At 42.5% G+C, this 21610-nt stretch overlaps 1 protein-coding gene across 1 annotated transcript in view; it reads left to right on the forward strand.

Annotated features, from left to right (window-relative positions):
• The first annotated feature begins 5868 nt into the window (after positions 1-5868).
• WDR49 (WD repeat domain 49) overlaps positions 5869-21610 on the forward strand; it is a 70126-nt gene continuing 54384 nt past the window's right edge. The window contains exons 1-2 of the mRNA XM_032776777.2: positions 5869-6082; positions 19487-19927. Coding sequence (XP_032632668.1) covers positions 5924-6082; positions 19487-19927 — 600 coding nt within the window. The 5' untranslated portion in view covers positions 5869-5923. The remainder of the gene's footprint in view (positions 6083-19486; positions 19928-21610) is intronic.

Consider the following 21610-nt stretch of genomic DNA (forward strand, 5'->3'; position numbering starts at 1 on the left):
TGGACTGCTTGAGTCCACTGTGGTGATGCTTTAATTCTTTATTGGTATCCAAAATAGTGAAGCTCCCTAATTGCATTGTGAGCTCCCTCTAAGGAACATCGCCCATAGCCAGAAATGATCAGTTCATATTGTCTAACCTGAACAAAACAACTGGTCATCAAAACAACAACAACAAAACAAAAAGTCCCCTGAGCCATCAGTTTACCATAAACAAATCTAGTGTTCTTCATTGTACCTTTGTTCTTTCCCTACAACAACCCCTATCCATGCTCAAGTAAGTGTTCTGATGCCTGGATCCAAAATCTGCATCAGTTCCAGTGAGACTTCATCTTCTGACTGGTCATACTGGGGGCTGTGCCTGACTCTTAACACTCCAGACCCTCAGCTACCACCACCACTTGGGACCCCTGAACTATTCAAGCTTCACAAAGTGGTGAGAACCCAGCGTGCGCTCTCTCTCTCTTGGTATAGCCTTCTGACCCTGACTTATGTGATCAGTTATAGTTTTCTAAACCTGACTTCTATAATCAAATATAAATTGGATTTAATATTATAATTGTTTTGTTTGGCTCCTCTGTGGTTTTTACTCGGCAATAAACTTCCATGGTTAGGGTGGTTGCTTCTCTCTCTCCCCCCCTCACTCCCATGGGTGTTTTTTGGTTTCCTCATTCGCTCTGCAGAACCACTCCTTGTATCTAAGGAAAAGATCCCTGCAGTGCCCAAAAATTCTGTGGCATTTGCTCATCAAGTGGGTTAGCACCAGAATAATTGTAACGTAAAAGTGGGGATAGAGACGTGGTGAACCTGGGACATATGAGGGTGGCAGCTTGGAGGTGCTGTTTGACCCAGCCTGCTCAGGCATGCTCTATTCTGGTGTGATGCCCATGGCATATGAGGGGGACAGCTTGGAAATGCTGCTTGACCCAGCCTACTGAGTCCAGGGACATATAAGGGGTCACCTTGGGAGTGGTGATTAACCCAGTCCTCTCAGCTGTGCTCTGTTAATGTGTGTGTTTGTCTGATTCTGGGGATGGAAGAACCCAGCCCTGGGGAACCTAAGTCCTGCAGGATAGTTCCACTGGGAGAGAACTTGCAGCAGGGAAAAGTAGAGCTCTGTACGAGAACACAGGTGACACAAGCAGTACATCGATAGAATTACAGAACCCTCCCCACCCCAGAAGAGTAACCCTAATAAATGAGCATACCCCGAAGTAACAGGCAAATCTGGTAAGGCTTTTCCTACATATCGGGGAAATATTCCTTCTGTATTTAATGATCTGGAAGAAAATGTCTTATTCATTTTACAGGGATGATCGCACATATATGTTCCACATAGAACCACTGTCAAAATAAGACTGATTTATGAGGCCACTGCTTTCCATTTTAGCTTCGTGAACCTTTGACTCTTTTTTTAATCAGCTAGACGGAAACAGATCACAAATCTAAGGCTTAGAAAAAGGATATAAATGACCAAATTTTAAAGGGACAAGATGGGTAGGTAATATTTATTAAACCACCACCTGTTGGTGAAAGAGACACATTTTTGAGCCATATAGACTCCAGATCTGGGAAAGGTACTTTGTGTCAGCTGAATACAAGGTGGCACAAATTGTTTAGCATAAATAATTAACATGTATTTTAAGGTGAAGTGGCTTGTTAACAACACTGGAGTCATAGGCCAAAAAAGGGGAGTTATTGGGTACAGATTATTGTAATAAGCCATAAATCTAGTGTCTTTATAAAGACTATAATTTTTAGTATCTGGCAAAGTAATTGATTAAAGCTCCTGGGCTTGTCTTCTGAAGATGTTTTGTAGGTTTCCTTTGAGAACGAGGATAGAGAAGTCAGCTACAGAGTGATAGTTTTGTGAAAAGTGTTTGCCCATGCGTGACATGTTTTTGTGTTTTATCATTTTTCTGTGCGAGTTCATTTGAGAGCATAGTGCTGGTCAGGTTTCACCAACATAGTTGTTATTGGGGTATGTGGTGCACTGGATAAGGTACACCACTTGTGATAGGCATGTGTAGGATCTTGAAAGGTGTGTTGTGGGGGGTGGAACTGATCATGTAGCAGTGAAGACATGTCTGCAGGTTTTGCATCTGTTCTGGCAGGATCTGGTACCAATTTGAGTTTGTGAGCACTGATCAGTGGGAAGGATGTTTCTGATGATGAGGTTGGGTGTCCGGGGGTGGGGGTATTGAAGTCCAGAAAAGGGGTGTTAGGAAAGATTTCTTTCAGAATATATGGTTCCCATCAACTGTTAACTGTTTAATGATATCCCATATGTGTCCCAATGTGTGAGGGTAGGTGACAACTAGGGGTACGTGGTTGGAGGGAGGTTGCCTTTTTCACCAACAGAAGTTGGTCCAATAAAAAATATTACCTCCTCCACCTTGTATATCTAATCTCTCTTGGGACCAACATAGGTACCGCAAACAAATTTTAAAGGGAATTTTAAGGGAGGTGGAATTACAGTGTCCATGATAGATTAGGTCTAGATTAATCTCTGTGGATGCAAACTGATGATGTTTGCTGTTATAACCTTTTCTCCCCAACCCAGCTGTGATGGAGTGAGGGCCAGCCTGACATCATCCTTCCCTAGATGTTCTGTAGGGTAGGATAGATTTACTTTCTACTTGGATCTTTGTAGGAGCCCCTTCCGGGGAAGTGGCCCAAACTACGCTATCAATGTTTCCCATCAGTCTGGCCCCACTTTCCTGTGGGCAATGATTGCTGGCTCTGGTCTCTCCAGCAGAGGGGGTTACAGGTGATTTGCCCTCTTGACCAGTTTACCCTGTGACAGGATTCCAAACTGGCTTCTGCCAGTGAAACTCAAGGAGTTATGAAGCCCTGCATGTTTGTATCTATAGGTTCTGCCATGCTTTTATTTGGGTATATCGTTTTCCCTCTCATTCCCTTTTCCTTAGCAGAAGCTGCTTTCAAAATAGGCCATTAGAGGAGGTGTAGGAGGAGCAGACCTCCCTTCCACGTCCAACCACACCAGCTGTGTGATGCGTCTGAGCACCTCCCACTGATGGTGAGTTTTCAGGACCCTACTTTTTTAACACCTCACGTTTTTACTGGGACAGAGCAGAGAGAATATAGTGGAATCCTCTACCCAAATGTAGGCGCAAAACTGAAAAGGTAAAACAATAGGCGTTGCAAATAAATCCAGCTGCCTTCTCTTCTATTTTGTGAGAATGTAAGATAGGGTTTACATGATTGCTGGAAGGAAAAGAAAAGTAATAGCTATATTCCCGTACACTCAGCTAGGGCCTTAAAGAAATCCCCGTGCCTGGGAGGTACACTGAGATCAGGCACAGGTGACTGTAATCTGGCTACCATGCTCTCTACAGGAAAGAAAGAGGGCACTATGGAGGATTTAAAGGGACACTTCCAGGTTAAATTTGACCCTGAACTTCAGTTAGGTGAGCATAATCTTCTCCAAAACTAATGGGAATAGTTCCATTGTTTTTGTTTAGTTCCTACAAAGACAATTTTTAGTAAACCCAAATGCTCCATCACTAGACCAGATTCTCAGGTAGCATAAATCAGCTACATCTAGTTCTGCAGGTTTAGATCAGCTGAATATCTGGCCCGTTGTTCTAATGCATGTAAACTTGAGTGGAATGATAAGTGTAGTACAAACTAATTTAATATCATAAAATGAAGTGATATTATTAATATTAATATATCCTTATTTTCCATGTGCAAGATAAGAGAAATGCGCCAAACGATATCAGCAAAGCAAAAGAAACGAGATGTTTAAATTTCTTTCTGTTTTAAATGACTAGTTATGGGATTTAGAACCTAGGAAAGGAAATGTCCTTTTAATTATTCATAATTGGTATTTCAAAAGAATATAGTTCCGCTCTTCCAACAACCATGTTTGTGCTTTCTCCAACCCTGCCACTTATGGCTGAAATACCCTCCCTGAACTAATCAGTAAGAGCCCTACCACTTTCTCCTTCACATCCGTTCTGAAGATCTGTTTTCTGCCTGCTGCCTTCAAGAAAACACACAATTAGACTAACACCCGCTTGACAAGAGCCAGTGTAATTACAAACAAACAAACTTATAGCAAGTGTATACACCAGGGGTAGGCAACCTCTGGCACATGTGCCGAAGGCGGCACGCGAGCTGATTTTCAGTAGCACTCACACTGCCCAGGTCCTGGCCACCGGTCCAGGGAGATCTGCATTTTAATTTAACTTTAAATGAAGCTTCTTAAACATTTTAAAAACCTTATTTACTTTACATACAACAATAGTTTAGTTATATATTATAGTCTTATAGAAAGAGACCGTCTAAAAAGGTTAAAATGTATTACTGGCATGCAAAACCTTAAATTAGAGTGAATGAATGAAGACTCGGCACACCACTTCTGAAAGGTTGCCGACCCCTGGCATACACATATATATATAAAATGGTGTATATTTGATTTTTCTCCTTCTTCCCAACCCTGCATATGTTGCTTGTCTGCTCCATCACCAATCCTGCAAAACATGTGCACGCAAGAAACTTTTCTTACCATTCATGGACAAGTGTTGGCAGGGCTGAGGCCTCATAAAGTAGACCTCCGGCAGGAAGTTCAGAGCTGAGCTCGAGTGACTCGGGTGTGCAGAGCTAACATGATGGGGCTAAAAATATAAGTGTAAACATTTGGGTTCAGGCTGGAACCTGGGCTCTGAAGCCCAGTCAGACCCTAGGCTCCAGCCCAAGCCCAAATATCTACACTTATTTTTAGTCCCATAGTGTGAGCCCTGGACGTCAGTTGACCTGGGTTCTGAGATTTGCTGCCTCTTTTTGGGGAGGGGGGTCAAAAAGGGGGTGGGCTTGCAGCCTAGACATACCCATAGACTGCACACTCTTTAGGGCAGAAGAACCTGGTCTGCCTTTGTGCTTATACAGCACCTTGCACCTGGGGATCCAATCCTGATATTGGTTTCTGAGCACTACCATAATATAATTATGATCTAAACCCAAACATAGGATAAAAGGTCAAATCTTGCCCACCCTTTTTGCTAAATTGCATCATTTTTTACCTGGTGAAACGTCATTGAAATCAATAAGATTCTGCCTGGCAGTGGGTACAATGAGTACTGGCAAATCAGCCTCCAAATTTGCAGTTTACTGTGATGTAAAAGCTGGTTCACTTAAAACAAATCTTATTTTGTAATATGCAAAAAAGGTCACTTTTACAGGAGGGCTTTGTAGTATATTTGATTAAATGGTGCCATTGCCATTCCTTTATAGCTGTACTGTGCTTCTAGTTATGCTTGCAAATAGCCCTCTTATGCAAACACCTCCATTTTGACCAATAACCAGAGGAGAGGAGGGAGGGAAGCTTAGCCAGCTTTGTATACGTTGCCAGGAAACATTTGTAAGCACCAAGAGTTATCAAGAAAAGCAAAGGACTCTACATGTTCCTTTAGTTTAAATTCTTTATTCGAGAGTAAAAATAGTTGTAGAGCTTACCAAAGTGTTCTCCAAAAATAATGGAGTTATAATCACATACAATCACAACACTAAATATCACATTAACGACAGGGTAAGTAAAATGGATTTTAAATAGCTGACTTTCTAATGCATATTTAGATAGCAAATAGAAATGTTTGTACACTTGCTTTCTGTATTAGTTAGTTACAATCAAAGGAAGCCAGGTACACCGTACCTTTAATAAATAGAATGTTGGAGAGTATCTTTAATGGTTTGGTATGTTATGAAATAAAATTCAAAGTCAAGAGTTAAAAATGTTTTTATAGTTTTATTTAAATTGATCTTTTCCTGCTTGATATACGTTGTCTCAGAATTTTAACTATTGGATGTCTACAAATTTTTTCTTTTTTTTAATTCTTCTTAAAGGACAAGAACTAAGTCAAATACGACCCTATGTGCCAGAAGATGTTAAAGTGAATCAAGCATGAACTACACACATCTTTCACTTAATAACTCCCAGCCCAGTGCTGGGTGTCTGACCTCAGACAGAACAGAAGACACTGCAGCAATGAAAAATGTTACGAAACAACTTGAAAACAGACTAAGTATTTATGATTTTATGAAAATGCAGGAGATTTTTATGGTAAGTGAATTTCCTAATTAAAATATTAATTGAAAGGATTTTGAGTTGCTTATCAAGGAAATATAGAAAGCATTATCAATTATGCTTATATTGCCATATGGTATCAAGAAAAGTGGGTTTGTGTCTGCATAAGGAAATATAGGACATAGAAACAGACAAAATTCTCTTAGCTGGGTGTGAATCTAAGATTAGGATAAGAAGCGATGGGCTTAGAATGCAGCAAGGGAGGTTTAGGTTGGACATTAGGAAAAGTTTCATAACTGTCAGGGTAGTTAAACACTGGATAAAATTGCCTATGGAGGTTGTAGAATCTCATTGGAGATTTTTAAGATCAGGTTAGATAAACACCTGTCAGGAATGGTCTAGATAAGTAGTTCTCAAACTAGGGCTGCTGCTTGTTCAGGGAAAGCCCCTGGCGGCTGGGCCAGTTTGTTTACCTGCCACATCCACAGGTTTGGCCAATTGCAGCTCCCACTGGCTTGTGGTTCACCACTCCAGACCAGTGAGGGCTGCGGGAAGGGCATCCAACATGTCCCTCAGCCCGTGCTGCTTTCTGCAGCCCCCATTGGCCTGGAGTGGCAAACCACGGCCAGTGGGAGCTGCAATCGGCCGAACCTGCCGATGTGGCGGGTAAACAAACTGGCCCAGCCCGCCAGGGTCTTTCTCTGAACAAGTGGCGGACCAGCTTTGAGAAGCACTGGTCTGGATAATACTTAGTCCTGCCACGAGTGCAGGGAACTGGACTAGATGACCTCTTAAGGTCCCTTCCAGTCCTATGATTCTATTATTAGAAATACTAGTCAAATAAAAAACAAACAAACAAAAAACCAGAAATCAGGAATAATCTCACTGCCTAAAAGTGAGGCAACCAAAGAAAGGTTTATCTTTTTTCTTTCCCAGGAGCGGCTTTAAATAAAACTCCCGTACGTATTCAACATGACACAATACAACCCTACCTTTAGGCAAACAAAGAGCCATTGACCTAGCACTGCTTTTCAGGAAGCCATGCTACTTCTCTGTGCAGCCATGACTCAGGCAAATACTGACCACAATTAGAGATGAGCCAAAATTGGAAACTTAGATGATTTTGAACCTCTTCCAGTTTCAGGCAGATTCTGTGGTTCAGACTTAAATTCCTGGATTAGAACCCACCCCATCTGTTTTGGTGCTGTATAGGATCTAGGAGAGAAAGGGGCCTGTTGTCTGGTTGAGAAGCAGCCAAAATACCATGAGTAAATGGTGGAAATCATATGAAAATACCTGATCTCATGAGATTTCTGCCCATTTGGAGCTGAAATGTCACAAAAACATCTTGTGATTTTGGGAGTCGTTTCATTGGAGTCTTGATTTGCTCCTAAATCTGAGACCTGTAGGCTAAGGGTAAATTCTGATGCCAGTTACACCAGCATAAAATTGGAATGTCTCCACTGACTATAGTGGTCTCGGGATTTACAGTTTCTCCAGATTATTCCTGTGTAAATTAAATCAGAATCTGACCCACTTCCTTTTCAGTCTATCTCTAATCATGACATCTGTTGTTGGAGTGCAGTGGGCAAAACATTTCCATGAAAAATAATGAAATTTGCAGTGGCCCAGTTGCCTTGAGACAGCTAGACAGTGCTGTTAACTGCTATGCAGGTTTCCTGGGCTTGAGGCCCCCGTCCATGTCACACAGCAATAACCCTTTCCCTGAGCTGACTATGAAGGGGCTCTGATATGCGCCTAAGGGTGTCCCAGTCAATGGTCAGATGCAAAATTATGACAAAGACACTGGGATTTAGGAGGTTGAGTGAAGAGGGAACAAAAAGGGATATTTTTAGGGAGAAAAAATAGAGTTGTTCAGAGTTCCAACTTAGATTCAGCGTTTTCCTATCCTCAGACAGAATAGCTTTTCTTGATGGTAAATAGGTTCTTTTGGGTGGGCAGCCCTATTAGCAGTTGCCATCAATAATCTCGACAGGAGCTGCATTCATAAAGCTGAGTCTTAGGGCTTGTCAACATGGTGCAGGAAAGTGCTCTACAGGGGTGTGATTTGTAGAGCTCTCTAACTGCCTCATGTAGACTCTGCTGGCATGCTCTTTTCAATACCTTTTAATGTGCATCCAGCAGGGTCTACATGGGCTAGTTAGAGCACTCTACAAGTCATATTCCTGCAGAGTGCTTCACTGCATCATGTAGACAAGTCCTTACATAAAACATGGGCTGCATCCATGAAGCAGTGTAGCGAGGCAGTCACCCTGCTCCATCTCTGAAAGGGTTAAAAGCCAGCCCTGGGAGACAACTGGAGCTGAGAGTCAATTGGAGAAGGCTGGGAGGCAGCCAGTCAGGGCTTGCCAAGCCAATATAAAAAAGGGAAGACCAGAAGGGGTAGTCAGTATCTCTCTAGCTTTTGAGAGAGATGGACCTAACTGCCTGAAGGAGCAAAGAGTACCTTGGACAGAACAGTACTGGAGAAGGGGCAGACTGAGCTGTGGAGCTCAGGCCTGGTGACCTCCCAGGCTGAGGCCTGATAGGAAGGCCTAAGGAGGTACTGGGGTTAAGGGAAAGGCAGCAGATCCAAACTCCCTTGCTGATGATGAGTGGCCAATTCAGACTGCAGTTTGCCCCTGAGGGAAGGGGCTAGATAAGGACTAGTAGTGGGTCACTGAGGCAAGGTGGGCTTAGGGGATTGAAGTGCTTGACCGGTTACAAGATGACACAGAATTAGTAATGAGTGGTTTTGTGCCTTAGAGCACTGGTTTGGGATTTGAAAAATCTGAGATTTATTCTTGGTTCTGAGAGACTTAATTATTAAGGTACTCAGATATGATAATTATGAGGAGTGGAGTGGGAGAGAAAGTGCTCAGATAGATAAAGGGGCAAAGTAGCCCAAAGAAGAGAGCCCTATGACACTGCAAAAGGAAAAATACCCGTTTTTTGTTTGTTTGGGGAAGGGGTGTTGGGTGCAGTATAATTCTCCTTTCACTTGCAGTAGTGTATATCTGGAATAACTCTGAGGAAGTTGTCAGGGATATACCAGTGTAAAACTGGTTTAAATGAGAGGAGATTCAGGCTTGATAGCTCTATAAGAATAGCCAAAATGTTCTAAACCTACTTGAATAGGCCTCTGTGAAACCTAAGTGCTGAAGTAGAAAAAATCTGAACTGAGTCTTACTTACAGTTTATATACTGCTGTGAGTAATGGATGTTTTCAGGTAAACTATTCCTGCGCCCTATTCATTTGCACAGAAATGTTTCCTGTCACTCAATATCTAACTAAGAACTCCAGAGGTGATCTGAGCTGACTTTTCAGAGCAGAAATATGGTTTGCCCACTTCATTAGATTGTAGATTTTGGCACAACAGAACTTTATTTTAAGAAATACAAGCAATAATATCACCTGAAGATGAAACTGAGGATCAATCTGTTGACCCCTCTTCTGTGTGGAGGAACTTCTCATGAACATGGAAGCAACACTGCTGTAATTTCCTGCCAAGATACAGTACAATAAATACGGAAGCAGCAGGCATTAGCAGAACAACACCCAAGGAAGGTACAGCTGAGGCAGAGGAAGCTATTGTAATCACGTACTTCATTAGACCCAAATTAAACCACCTGCCTGACACAATGGAATAATTAGATCTCAAAAATTCTATCTAACCAACCATCGCTTACTGAGATTATGGGTGACCCCACACTAGTGCTTTATCTGCAAGGACGTTGAGCCCCGCAGGACATGCTCAGTAATTGCACTAGGTGCTTCACAGGGATTAAGAGAACTTCTCTACTATTGCTCTTCATTTGCCAATTACCAATATCGACACACGTTATAAGATACCAGTTTAAAGTGTGCATAGCTACCATTTCCTCCAATACAGACTATACATTGCATGTACAAAATGCAAGAAAGACAGACAAGGATCAAGTACAAACATCTTGACAGATCAGAGAGCCTTTATTTAGTGATTGCAACACAAAATCATTGGTTTTAGCTTCACATGATACAAAGTTGCCTCTGAGTGTAGTTTTTTGCTTTTAAGGCAAAAAAGCACTTGTGGTCTTTGGGTCTTAATGTTCAGGGCAGATGGACTAGACTGCATTTGGATCCCCTTCCTCTCTGTAGCCGTGCTGTGCTAGGCAATAGCTTTACCTCAGGGGTATAATTTTTAGTGCGGGCTTCATATTTGTTTCCAGTTGCCCTGCTTTTGTGGCCTTTGAGACTGCTTAAAATGGATGGAGTTCATTTTGTGCAACATACACCTGCAAACTACCATTTATTTTCATAGCTACAGTCACTGGGTTTCCTTTTGTATGAGTTCAGCCTAAGAACCACAATTTCTATTTCTCTCCAGACTATCAGTCACTTTCCTTTGAGCCTAATTTTGGGAACAAATGGAATGGTGCATCACCTAACATGCTTAAGATACATAGACTTTACTGTGGGTATGGTCCAGCTGCAACCAACCATCGTTTGTTTACCTCCAAGCTATCTGTCACTTTGAATCACATTTCTGGAACTCAATTTGCAGAGGGTTGCAATTTGCTGAGTCACCTTTAGTAAGTCTAATTGTGTAATTTTATATCTATCTAAAAACATGCTTTAGATGAGTCTTTTCTGAGAGTCTTGTGAGTGATATGGAAGCAAATTTCAACCACATTAAATGTTGTTTGATAAATTATACTCTCAAATGCATTCACTCAATTATTAGTACTTCTGGCCACTCATATTCATCAAAATAACTTGTAGGAAACAATTACTTAAAATGAAGATAAACACATTAGCCTTTACATTTATATTCTCCTCTGATTTGAATCCTCCAAAATAGTCTCTTGTTTGATTCTCTAGGTCAGTGGTTCTCAAACTGTGGGGACCCCAAAATGAGTCGCAACCCCATTTTAATGGGGTCGCCACAGCCAGCATTAGACTCGCTGGGACGCAGAGCTGAAGCTGAAGCCCAAGCTCCATCCCCACCCAGGGCAGCGGGGCTTGGGCTGCGACCCTCTCTCCCCTGACCCAGGGCATCAGGGGGTCACGGCGCAATGAAGTTTGAGAACCCCTGCTCTAGGTTATCTACAGTCTTGCCTTATTGCCTGTTTCCAGTATTACATAGGTTTGTATTGTACATCAATTAATTTTTATACAAAAAATATAGGATTCAAATCTAGTTTCCACTAAAATCTATTGGAATTTTGGTACTGTGGAAACAGGATAAGACCCCAGGTTTCTAATTCATATTCCAGTATGTGCACAAATAGGTGGTGCTAGTAGATTCACCAATAGTTAAGATTGCAAGACACTTTCCATTATAAGACCCTGTTTTCAGTTGCTTATAACTTTGCCAAACTTTAACTGTTGAAGCTGAAATTTCCCATGTACAGGCAACCTTAACTCTGACTTTTCATAATTTTTGAATGCTTGACTTTGCAACCTTAATAATGTTCTTCGATCTCCTTTGCGTGTGTTTGTAATACATACATAAATCTAAAAACAGTGGGCTTTGATGGTACTACCTGGAATGTGGATGGGAAGACCTCTACTTGCTAAGAGCCCTTTTGATGGGCTTGGCATTATAGTTTAATGCAGATGGAACTTAAAATGATTTTTGGTATCAATTGTAAAATATTACCACATTGTTGAAGTGACCCCTTTGCCCACAGCAAAAGTCTGTACAAGTCTCAGAATTTTTCAGTAGAGGAAACCCAACTTCTTTTATTGAATGCAACAGTAATAGGAGCAAAAGGATGACGACTTTGGTTCTATATGTGTCTTTGAGCTGTTGGAACGGAGTTTGGAAACCCAATGCTATTTACATCTGTCATAGATGACATGCCTAGAAACCTTTCACTGACTTCCAGTATTCCCATTCAGTTAGGGCTGCCAATTTGAACATATAAGTGAACCCATTTGACGATGTAAAGTAGGACCCTCCTCCCCCCGCCCCCTCCTAAAAAAAAAACCTTTACCATTAATAGACCTAGGAAATGAGAAAGTTGGAACATTGTTTTAAATGCTATAATTAACCAAAATATTTTAAAAATGTACCTTACAAATATTGTAAAACTGAGTGTCAGTGCTTTTTCTTACTAAAAGAGCACCCAGTTTGGCTGGCCGTGTTAGTTTAAGAACATCGGTTTCCAGACTCAGAGTTCCATACCTGGACCACTAGGGCACATTGTTCTCATGTTCATGTCTTAGAATAATAAATACTTCACTCAACTAGTAGAACTGCTAAACTTGCCCTCTCACCACCCCCATATTTTGGGAAAAAATATTCTAAATTTTAAAGTTGTTTATGCTCAACAACTATGCTGGATCAAACAGGACCCAGATTTTGTTTTTTTCTGGATGTTTTGTGAAACATTTAAATAATTGTTTAATTAAAACCATGATGGAAATTATTAACTAATGGTTTTGATAAATGAAAATGGTCAACCGTTGGAGTAATGGGTTTGATAATGTTTTCAATAAAAATGTGCATTAAAAAGTTTAGCAAAACAAAACATTTTGGATGAATTGACAATTTTTTGCAAACTTTTCCATTTTTGAAAAAAAGAGGTAATTTTGCAAATTTGAAAAAAATGTGGACCAGCTCCATTTTTCCCAGATCCTTTATTACTGAAGTCAATTGGAATTTTGCTGTTGATTTTATTGGAAGTAGAATCAGTCCCTAAATGAATAGTCTCATTGCAGCCAATGAAAATCGCATCCTACATGTGTCAATATGTGATACTCAGATCAAGACGGGCATTGTCGTGGCATTTTTTAATAAATGCCAAACTGCAAATACTTTGATATAAAAACACTAAGATCACCTGCTGAATGCCTAGCACAAGTGGTTCATTTCCCCCCCACCCCCGTGAGAAAAATTACAGCTCTGTTCTTGACAGTGTCAGCAAATCAGAGTAGTATCACAGGATTTATTTCCTGTTTTAAAGGAGTTCAGTGAAGTCAAATCAGATACTATCATGTGTGAGACAATTGGAAATGACAGTTGTAGATTGCCAAGTATCTTTTTTTTTTTTGGATGTAGTGGGCTGTTAGAATTTATAACTGATGTTAACATAAAAATGTAATTGCTGGGATGGATACTTAGGAGAGAGCATGCATTTAATAGAGATCTTTAAGAACACAAGTTATATGCTTTTTTATTAAATATTCATGTATGCTCTGTACTGCCATACTTCTAGGTATGTGCACCATAAAGTTTGTGCCAATGTTCCCTCCTAGATTTTTTTTTTTTTTTTTTTTTAAAAAGACATACCTGTACCAAAGAGTGACTGTCCCTGGCACTTCCTGAGGTTTCCCAGCACATTAACCACATTCTGAACATTAACATCAATATACACTTGCAGAGAGGAAGAATAGACAGGGTCGGCACTTCCATTTAGGTGTAGGGCGCTAGGATTGGGGGGGGGGCGGCATTTTGCCACCCTCGGCGGCAATTCGGCAGTGGGGGGTCCTTCCGCACTCCGGGTTTTCGGCGGCAATTCTGCGGCGGGTCCTTCACTCTCTCCGGACCCACCGCCAAAGTGCCCCGAAGACCGGGAGCGTGGAAGGACCCCCGCCTAAGGGACCAAAAACCCTGGTGCCGCTCCTGAGAATAGATAACCTTGTGGTTAAGGCACTGAACTAGGACTCATAAAATCTGAGTTTTTTGCCATAAAAGTCCTGCATAACCTTGGATAAATAACAATCTCTGTATGCCTCAGTTCCCCATCCACAAAATAGGAGCTAACAATGCTTCCTGCCTCCCTCTCTTTAGACTGCAAGGTAGTGACTCCCCAGCTTTTTGCTGCCATGACCATATTTTGATGAATTATTTCTTCTTGGGACCCCAGACAGTGTGGAGGATGCCATTTTGAATAGCAAAATGGCATACTCCACAGTGTGACCTCACATGCATCATACATGTGAGGTCATGCTATGAGGCGCAAAATGGTGTCCTCCACACACTAGATATTGCCACGACCCCATCTGCTGATGGCATGAACCCATTTGGGGTTGCAACCCACAGCAGTGGTTCCCAAACTGTAAGTTCTTTTGTGCAAGGGCTACCTCCTATTGTGTATTTTGTACAATGCCCAGCATGACATGGCCCTGATGTCAGTCAGGGTTTGTAGGCACTGCCACTATAAAATATATTAATAAAACTTCCTTTCCTAGGAATGCACATAGGCAAGATTTTATAGGTGCCATAAAGACAAGACTTTGAGGGCCAATGAGCCTGCTACACTTTTAAATAGCTCTGAATAAAAGTCTTTAACAGGATCAATATCATTGGTAACTTCCATAAAGGTAAATAATTTACAGCAGGGGAAACATTCAAAAACTATATGGTGTCATCTAACTATACTGCAGATAGCAATATGACAAAGAATTTTTTTCATCTGGTGAGCTGAAACAGGCTCCTGTATGGACTATGCAGCCAGAAGAAGTCAATGAAGCAACTAATGAGAAGATGATATACGCCCAAATCTGCAGAAATTTTACATCTGAAGAGTGAGATTCTGTGTTGTCTCTAAGGGGGACAGCACAGAACTGTAATCCAAGGGAAGGAGGAGGCTAAGGTGGCTTTAAATCTTCCTGATCTGGGTGTGCTTCCTCTGCCCGTGCCGCTTCCCACAGCTCCCATTGGCCTGGAGCGGAGAACCACAGTCACTTGGAGCTGCAATCAGCCAAACCTGTGGACACGGCAGGTAAACAAGCCGGCCTGACCCACCAGGGGCTTTCCCTGAACAAGTGGCAGCCTAGTTTGAGAACCGCTGCCCTAGAGGACTAAGTGATGGCAGCCTGCTCAATGGACTGCAAGGCTACCTGTCCTCAGTGCTGTGTGCTGCATACCTGGACACAACCATCCCATCTCCATCCCCACCCCTGGTACGCCTGTTTAACTCTCAGCCTGGTTTCTGAAGGGGTCTTCTAGAGGCAGCCTTATAGCTGGCATTCACAGTGCTTGCACCAGAGGAATCCTCATGCAGCTGGCAGCAGCAAATGTATAGGTCTATGATTTAGCCATGGTGGCCAGAAGAATGGACTTGAATCTCGAACAGTCCCTCGCAAGTCTTCTTCCTTTGGCAAGAGTCAGTCTGGGAGAGTGACACAGGCTGACACTTTCCTGAAATAGCCTGACTGAACTTTACTGAGTTAAGTTAAACCTTATTGAATTAGTTTTAATACCTTTAGGGTCCACTGTATTAAAAATGCAATTGGGTCACTTTCTGCATTAGTATGTGCTATGAGAAGGCGGTGTCCCACCTCCTGCCATCTTGAAAGCCAACTCAATGAGAGCTCAGGCTTCATCAGTGGTGTTTCTGGCCCAGGTCCCTATCCAAGACATCTGCAGAGCAGTGACCTGGGCATTGGTACATACTGTCTCATCCTACTATGCTATTACCCAGCAGGCTGGTGATGATGCCAAGTTTGGCAGAGCAGTGTTTCAATCCACATGTCCAGGAACTCTGAGCCCATCTTCTCGAGTACCTCTTGGGAGTCATGGAATAGACATGAGCAAGCATTCGAAGAAAAAATGGTTACTATCTTTTCTGTAACTGTTGTTCTTCAAGATGTATTGCTCATGTCTATTCCATGACCTACCATCCTACCCCTCTGTCAGAGTTAGCCGGCAAGAAGGAACTGAGAGGGTGCAGGGCTAGCTGGGACCCTTATACCAGTGCATCTGTGCAAAGCACCATGGCACTAGAGCTGGCCTGATGGATACCACTGAGGGAAAAATCTCTGGCCATGGTGCACGCTCACCTAACGTGGAATGAGAAACACATCTTCAAGAACAACAGTTACGGAAAAGTTAGTAACCATTTTTTCCTCTCTCATCTCTCTTTTTCTAACTGTTCATATTCTTTAAGAATATGATGTGAGCGCTCAATGTTTAAATGGAAACAAAATCTGCATCTGTTTCTGTGCTCTGTTAATTGTAAAATACATAGAAAATTATTATTTTTATATTAAAGTAACACCTAGAGGTCCCAACAAAGACTGTGGTCCCATTATGCTAAGTGGTATGCAAATACAGTGAGACAATCCTTGTTTCAGACAGTTTACAATATAGACAAGATAGACAGAGAGTGGGAGGGGAAAGGCCAAAGGACTTGTCTAAGGACACTGGCAGAGAAGGAAAGAGAACACTGGATTGAGCCTCAAGAAACCTAGGTTCAATCTACTAGACTATGCCATCTCTTACTAGGCCAGCCTGCTTCTCTTTAAAAAAAAAAATACACCATTTGATTCCATGAATACTTCAAAGCATGGGCAGTGGGTCACACAGGCAGGGGGAGGAATTGCCTCCCCAAACAGCCAGGCATGACCCTGCTCCCTGCTGTGATGCTTCCTGTGTGTGGCTGTGGCTCCAGTCCTCCTCCCGGCTCTGAGTCCAGTCCCCCAGTGCGCTGGGGCCACCTGCCTACCTGCGCTCTGGAGCTGGAGAGGCTGGGGCCACGTGCCGCCTGCCTTTCTGGTACTCCTTTGGGGCTTGCAGGCTAGCTGCGGGAGTGGGCTGATGGCCACAATGCATGTGTGTGCGGGGGGGGTGGCGGCAGTGGCTCTGGGCTCCGGTTGGGAGGGGCTTGGCTCCAGCGGGACTTCGGGCAGAAGGGCTGGGGCTGGGGGCTAGCCTCCCCCAGCGGCGGTTCACGTGCTGCCCATGCTTCAAAGCCTGTGTTACTCTAGACTCTTAGGCAGAAAACCATCCAGAAAATGATATAATTGAAACTTGAATAACTAGTAAAACCACTGATGTGGGAAGGAAAAAAACAAATCCTCCAACCTTCCATCAACCTGCAGTCTAGTTACATGCTGTCTGCCTCCTTACAATCTTTCATTAGCATACCATGTTCAGTGGATGGTGGAAATAGCGGAGGAGTAAGATAAACTGGTGCATCTGTGCTGGAAAAACATATCAATATACTTGAGAGTCTGTTCACAGTAGCTGGCAGTGATTCTGCTGTACGTATTCATTTAAAATATATATTTAGTAATTGAGTCAAATTGACCAGAGAAGCACAGAATCAAAAGATGGAGAAAACAAAAGGAAGGTATAGCAATAGAGAGAGTACAGTAGAATCCTTCTCACTGGGGTACCTCAATAGACAATTTATCCTGATTCTGGAAATACTTAAGCTCATATAACTATTCATGTGCTTAAAATTGAGCACGTGCCTATGAGTTTGCAGGATCAGGGCCTAAGAGATGTGCCTGTTAAAAAGGAAAATCTTGAAATAAAAGACTTCAGTGAATCTTTTTTTCAAAAAAATCTTTCTATTCAATAACTCTTTAAATGAAGTGTGTGTAGCTCTCTCTCTGTACTGCACCTTTAAATTTCCAAGCTATGCGATTCTTTGCGGGGATGGCTGGTATTCTGGGAGTCCCATGCTAAAAAAGGAGCAAACTCTTTCTCATGTCACATTTTAACATCTCAGTGAATTGAGACCAAATTGGGTAAATGCAAAACATATCCCTGGAGATGACTGTCTCATTTACATGGCAATGTCTTGATGCTAAACACATCACAGTGGGAAAATGTTAAATTAGCTCCTGTATTAATATTACATTAAGATGTAAATATATAATGCTGGGAAATGCAAGACTGGGAATGGGTACAGAACTTTTCATTTCTAAGCTGCTGCCATCAATCCTCCCTAGGCTGAAAGTGTAACCATCTGAGGGATGTTAGGTATCCCAATGAGATTCTCAAGGTGCGTGCGTGCATTGGAGGGAGGGGGGTGGGCTCAGCCCTGTTTCTGATGCACAACTGTTCACCACATCACCATTGCAAATCTACATCTTTGTGGTCGGTGTCAGCAAAGGCTCTAGCCAAGTGGATGGGTATGGAGACAGACATATTTGCTTATCCTGAGAGCTTGTCCCCAAGGTCACGTTTCAGGCAAGTTGGCAGGGAATTTGCAGGATAAAGGTTGGTACCTCATTCCCTGTAGCTCACACCTTCTGGGGATACAGGATTGCAGACTCCAACTCTTTCATTTTGCAATTTGGCACTTGGCCCGAGTTTTAGGTTCTGGTCATCCGCAACTCCCACTGACCTCACTGTGGGCACCATGCAGCACTTTTGAATATCAGTCTACAAAAGAGGAGATCTCTGTACTCCTACACAAAAGTGAAATAAAAGTTCCTGTGTAAATACAAGATAATTTGCATTCTAGTATAGTGTGTCATTACTGTGAGACATGGAAAAACAAGATAGATAACCAAGAAATGTTAATGGGATGCAAATAGGAGAAATAATTAAACCTGATTTTCCACAAAGTTATTGTGAATTTACTTTTTTTTTCATTTTTTTACTTGCTATAAAAACTGTCATGTCAGCCTCTGCTGGATTTTTCAGCAACTAATTGCAATAGTGAGCTTGCATAAGGCATTGAGTTCATAGCCTTTTTTTTTAAAAAAATGTAAGTACACTTAATTTAATGGCATGAGAAAATTAATGGAATCAGAAAAAATATGCAGAGTTGACTGAATGGCTCAGGAGATTAGTAATAAGATGCAGAGTCTTCCAGCCAAGTTCGCCAGGTCAAATCCAGCCCAGTGACTAAAAATCACTACCATCTGACAGCTATTAAATAGTCCATATGAGAAGAATGTTTGGTCACAGGTGTCCACAGTTTAAAATGCACCATTGCAACTTTGTTAGCAGTCTCAGCAGCAGGACCGGCTTGAGGAAGTGTGGGGCTCAGTTTGAACAGTTTCGATGGGGCCCCAGCAGGGATGACTGAAAAAAAAAACACATGGGGCTTGTACTCACCGAGCAGTGCTCCGAGTCTTCGGTGGCGGGTCCTTCACTCGCTCCAGGTCTTCAGCGGCACTGAAGGACCCGCCGTCGAAGACCTGGAACGAGCGAAGTACCCATCATCGAAGTGCTGCCAAAGACCCGGAGCGCCTCTGGGTGAGTAAAAATTAAAAAGGCGCCTCTAGCCAGGGAAGGGATTCTCAATGGGCTTGGGGCCCTCTTAGGCATGGGGCCCGATTTGAGAGAATTGGAGGAACAGGCCTAAAGCCGGCCCTGCTCAGCAGAATTTTTTTTGGGGGGGAAGGGTGATGGGTAATATTCACCCCTGTGCAGAGAGCCACAAGGGTTAAGTGGTGCATAGGGCCTTGTGTTTGGTCCTCTGCACAAAGGAAAATTTTATCCTGGCTGTCTAGAGAACTGTGACTCCAGGGCTGTCAATCTGGTGTGTTATACAAATATTTCATTGTTAAAAAATCTACATGGCCCTCTTGTGAAGGGACAGACTCCTTTGATCAGGTTTTGTAAAATAGTTCATTATTACAGACAGAATGTGCCTTTAGACACCACGAATAAGATTACTACTTGCTGTGTGGCAAATCTATGTTTATGTTTACTAGCAGGGGCACACCAGTCCAACTACTGTTGTCTCACTCTGTCCTTTTTGAAGTCTCCAGGTTTAAACGGAAGAGTGGTCATGACCAGAGAAGAGTTCACAGAGCAGATGTGTGCAGTGATCAGACCAAGTACTAAAGAAGAATTTGGTGAGATGTTTGATAAGATAGATGTGACCCGAGATGGTATCATTGACTGGGACAAAGTGACCTCTTTCATGCTCTTAGACCTTAATGAGAAGGATGAAGGAACGAAATCATCAGTTATCTCCCAGTGGAAGAATCTTCGACTTCTTTCACCCATCCACAAAGATATTATTCAAAATGTAACTTTTTTGAAAGGCTCCAGCTGTTACCTGACTGTAAGTAGAAATGGATTGCTGGGAGTCTGGGGAGAAAACTTAAAGCTACAGAGAACTCTGCAGATTACTACAGAAGCTGTCAAACTGAAAGATCTGTGGGTGACAACGCTGGTCTCGCTAGGAAATGTAAACAAGGTATAAACCCCCTTTTTTAAAAAGTCTGTTAGAACTTGTAAAATATCAGATTGATAACCACTGAAGTTCTCTGGTTATTCGCCAGGCCAGTACAGCATGAGGAATGATGATGAGTATTACACTTTTGTCAGATGGTGAATGTCAGCCAAAAGTGCTGGGTTCAAAGTCTGTAGAATGCTTCTTGGCAAATAAGTAAACCTGCTCAAGCCAGCACCCAGAAACCTGGGGAAACTAAATTCACCTCCCTGGGTGCCCTTAACAGGAAGAACTTCCACACACTCAAACACTTTAGACTGCGCAGAAACAAGGAAATCTTTATTAAGGGAAAGGCAAAGGTCATAAGCTTGGGAAACATAGCAACAAAATAGATGTGTAGATAAGGGTAAAATACCCACCCCTTCCAGTAGCTTTGGCAGTAACTCTGGGTAACTCCCTTGCCACCCAGCTTACACAGTTAAATAAGGAAGTTCCACTCATGTCATTAGGTCCTGGGGTATCTTCTGTGACCTTCAGAGAGTCAGACATCCCCTCTTTTAAATCTTATTCCAGTCCCATTCACACTTGTGGCCCATCCCAAAACTGCCGTTCTTCAGGTCAAGGAAAGTTTGAAAGGACTCCCTCTATAGCACCTTAGATCAGCCAGAAAGGGGCACTTTTCAAAAACACTAGTATTCTCTCCCCCTGTCTACACCTTGCTGAGAGTTGAACGTGCTTCGTTATTGCTTTCAACCCATGTTATCCCAAAAGCTGACACCATAAATGAGCCCTGGTCTACACTACAGACTTTTGTTGGTGTAACTACGTCGTTCCGGGGTTTGGAAAATCCACACTCCTGAGCAGTGACAGTAACTAAACTCCTGGTGTAGACAGAGCTTTGTCGATGGGAGGGCTTCTACCCTCAACACAGCAACTGCCTCTCAGGGAGGTGGAGTACCTATGCTAATGGGAGAAGCTCTCCCGTCGGCATGGATAGCGGCTTGGCTAAGTGCTATGGTGGCGCAGCTGAACTATGTTGCTGAAGCGCTGTAAGTGTAGACAAGCCCTATATCCCATAACACTAACAGCGGACAAGCCACATATTCTATATTAAATGGAGCCCCATATGGTTACCTTGTCTCAGAATGATATCCCCTAATAAAGCTAAGCGACATTTATGAAGTCAAGCGTAAAGGGGATAGCAGTTCCAATGCTCAGATACAGGTAGGATCTGTAAAAGTTTGGAAGTCAATCACTGGATTTGCATGCGGTACATTCAGATATGTTTTAACTAGTTACCATATCTTGACTAGGGCTGGATGAACAATTTATACTCTTCAGGGAAATTGTAACCTTTTGTTCAGTGCCTAAATTGTCAGAACACATTGCAACTTTCTCACTTTTAATCTTTAGTCAAAATGATACATTAGATCATATTTGCAGATAAACCTTGGTTCATAGTTCATTTGCTCAGTTTGTTGCAAGTATTTGATATTAAAAAAACTGAAGCTGTTTTGACTGGACATACAGGTCACTGGGTTGGGGCAGATCCCCTGCTACATTCGGCTCCCAGTGGTACAGCATAATGTGGAACTCCCTCAGGGAACCAGTTATGGCATCCTGATTCTCTGCCTTGGTCCAAGCACAGGTTAGCGCAGGTATGTAGGGCCCTTATGCTGGCTGGGAATAGGCTGAACACACAGTTTT

Source organism: Chelonoidis abingdonii, chromosome 8 (genome assembly GCF_003597395.2).
Source record: "Chelonoidis abingdonii isolate Lonesome George chromosome 8, CheloAbing_2.0, whole genome shotgun sequence".
In the NCBI taxonomy this organism is placed as follows: Eukaryota; Metazoa; Chordata; order Testudines; family Testudinidae; genus Chelonoidis; species Chelonoidis abingdonii.